The following is a 3,475-nucleotide window of genomic DNA, read 5'->3' on the forward strand; positions in this document are numbered from 1 at the left end:
CCATATACACAGTGAGCAGCACTCTGGCTGAGGTAGCTCCTACTCCATCTACTCTGGCCTGGGTATGTACTTTAAAGGCTCCAAATAACTAAGAATCTGGAAACCTGAGCACACAACCTCATGCTGAGAAGATGGCCTGTTGCCAGCTCTCTGAGACACGGATGAATATGCATGTAGAGAGGGTCTACAACTTCCAGGTACAGCACCTTTCTACCGGTAGCATCTTTGTATGGAAGGACTTTTCTGGCAATAGAGAGGGCAGATATTTTTTTCAAGTGTCAAAAATAAGGCACTTCCACGACTTCATAGACATAAAGAATGGAAGAAGGGCTTCACCTTGGCAGCTCCATCTCAGCACTCTTTGTTCTTCATATCTATTTCCTCCAGATTATGTGCGTTTCTGGTTAACTTTCTTATTTGCCCATTTCCTCACTACTTTATTTCCATATTAATGATTATTTATATCAATTTATACCTGTACAAATTGTGTTGTTTCTGTCTTCAAACTGGACTCTGACATTGCATCTAACATACCATCTTAAGTCTTAGCCTCTACTTGACATGAGTCCTCTCCCATTCGGGCCCTACAGTAACACTATTACTACCATAAACAATTTGTAACTTAGATTCTATTTCCTGTGCTCAGAGGCTGAATATAATATTTGGACTGCAAGGGCAGGCTAAATTAGGAAGACCCACTCATAACTGGCCTGGCGAATTTCAGCTAAAAGATAAGAGATGTGTTACATGGTGACTGTGGCTCTTGTATTTTGCCTTCCAATATCACCTGCAAATAATAGCTCTTAAATAATGGAACTTGAAGGAAAAAAAGAAAGCTAATTAGACTTTCCAAATGAAAACCCAGTTAAAGATATTCCTTTGGTAGGAAAAAACTACACATGTAGATCAAATAATGCAAATTCTCAGAGAGATGATTTAAGGGAAAGGGAGCTGGAGCTATTTGACAAACGGATGAATGATCTTTAGGGGTGGATCTGATAAAGTATCAGAAATTTAGCTTTTCCTATTCAAGGACACACTAAAGTCAAACCTCAACATTGTGCCTCACACATGACATCTTTCCTCCAGGAGAATTGCTCAAGCAGTTCCCATTGCATCCTGGCCAATCATAGCCTAGGTTTCATAAAAGCCTGAACAAGCAAGGAAGTTTTATTAGTATCTCAGGAGAAAATAAGCTGTCTACTGAAAGTACTAGAAAAAAGAATGAAACACAAAACAAACAAACAAAAATCCCTACCTACTTGCATTTACTGAAACCAAATGTTTCTTAACCACAATAGTGGGTAATTACAGTCTCTTACTCCTGTACACAGAATGAACCAACTGCATATGAGTCCTGGTCTATGTGACATAAATTGCAATGCCAATATCAGTATAAGATGTGAATTATCCAGTGTTTTCCCCAAATATATGTGCCCATGTATAAATACAGTTAAATGTTGGACAAAGGAATATTTGGACCCTTGGATGACTCTTATGTATAAACTTTAATTTCTTACAAAATAAGCACCTAAATAAACTATCATTTTTTATAAAATTATTAAAAGCAAATGATTAATAGAGTTCTGGAAAATTTTTTATTTGATAGTAAACCCAAATGACTTTTCAAATCTACTATGATTAATCTTTAGCTGCTTAAGCATACAAGTGTGATTAATATAAGTAGCATCTGAGAAAAATCTCAGATTTTACCTAGATGTATATTTTCTTAGCATATAATAAAAGACAAGACAGATTCACTGAACATGACTCAGATTGCTAGTGTGTATTTTAGGATTTAGCCAATAATGTAGTAATTTAGGAAGCAATGAGAAAACCAAAAGTTTTCAGCAAAACATATAAGACTGATTGAAATATTTTTCTGTATCATTAAAAGTAGATCAACTGACTCATCTACAATTTCACTCATTAAATTCATTTTTTAATTGTATAGAGAATCTGAATTATTACTTTACACAGATTAATACCACAACTTAGTTCTAAATATGAGTAGTTTTTAACCTACATTAGCTCATGTTATATTAAATCATAATTTAAATGGCATTAATACAAGTTTACTAAGAAAGAAACTGAGTAGGCAAATATCATACCGCCCAGAAGTTTCATATATTGACATCTTAAAAGTATGTTTGGTACTTTGAGTAAAATTACCCCATTTTATAAAATCATTTATTCTTAAATGTCCTTTTCTACTGAGATCATTATTGATTACATTTGGCTTTGCTTCTGAGGTAAAATCTGATAATAGCCTTTCGAATCTGCTTTGTCTTCACACTGTAAATGATAGGGTTGAGCACAGGAGGGATGAGGAGGAAGACATTGGCCATGATGGTGTGGACAAAGGCAGGTGCTGAATGGCCATAGCGGTGTACAAGAGACAAGCTGATGAGAGGGATGTAGAAGATGGCAACAGCACTGATGTGTGATATGCAAGTATTGAAAGCTTTTTCTCGCTCATCTGAGGAAGCAATGCTAAGCACAGATCGAATGATCAGTACGTAGGAGAACAAGATACAAGGGCAGTCGAACCCTGTAGTGGAGAACAATGCAAACAGACCAAGAATGCTATTGATTCTGTTGTCTGTACACGAGAGCTGAATAAGATCAACATGGTAGCAGTAAGAGTGTGAAAGAACCAACGATCTGCAGAAGGACAGCCTCTTGACAAAGAGCACGACTGGCAACATGACAGCAACATTCCTTATCAGTACGGTTATGCCAATCTGTGCAATCCTGGCATTGGTAAGAATGGTGGTATATCTTAGCGGGTCACAGATGGCCACAAAACGATCAAAGGCCATGGCCAGAAGAACCCCAGACTCCATGAAAGTAAACCCATGGAGAAAGAACATCTGGGCAATGCAAGCATTTAAGTTGATCTCTCGCGCATCAAACCAGAGGACACCAAGTGTAGTGGAAAGTGTGCACAGAGACAGGCTTAGGTCTGTGACTGAAAGCATAGAGAGGAAATAGTACATCGGCTCATGAAGGCTGTGCTCATGAAGGATCACCAGCAGGATCAAGCTGTTCCCAAAGAGGGCAATTACATACAGGAGACAAAAGGGAATGGAGATCCAGACCTGAGCTGCTCTCGGACCCGGGATACCAGTGAGGAGAAATGTTGGAGCCTGGGAATTGGTATTATTGAGGATGAGCATAGTGGAGGCTGGGAAAAGAAGAGTAATTAGATAAGTGGATATAACAATTTATATACAGCTTATCACATAAATATCTCTCTGGTGCTTAGTCAATATTAAATATTAACTAATTATTAAATAATTTTTATATTTACTGATATCCTGGAACTGTAGGCTTTTCTCCCAGCACATGTATTTTGCAGATGAAGCAAATATATCTCAGAAATTGAATCATTAAATAATTGCACTACTACCTTGACAAATCTCTGCCTGACTCTTGAGAACAAAACAATACTTAGAGAAAAATAAGAAATAGA

General features: G+C 37.2%; 1 protein-coding gene across 1 annotated transcript; it reads right to left on the reverse strand.

The window, feature by feature from the left end:
* Window positions 1-2,229: 2,229 nt before the first annotated feature.
* On the reverse strand, window positions 2,230-3,179 carry LOC121457984 (olfactory receptor 51F2). The gene is given in 2 exon segments (XM_041667094.1): window positions 2,230-2,261; window positions 2,264-3,179. Coding segments are annotated over 2 exon segments (948 nt in total).
* Between the last annotated feature and the right edge of the window lie 296 nt (window positions 3,180-3,475).

Source organism: Microtus oregoni, unplaced genomic scaffold (assembly GCF_018167655.1).
Source record: "Microtus oregoni isolate MIOR12 unplaced genomic scaffold, Mior012 000016F_ref0000370, whole genome shotgun sequence".
Classification (NCBI taxonomy): domain Eukaryota; kingdom Metazoa; phylum Chordata; class Mammalia; order Rodentia; family Cricetidae; genus Microtus; species Microtus oregoni.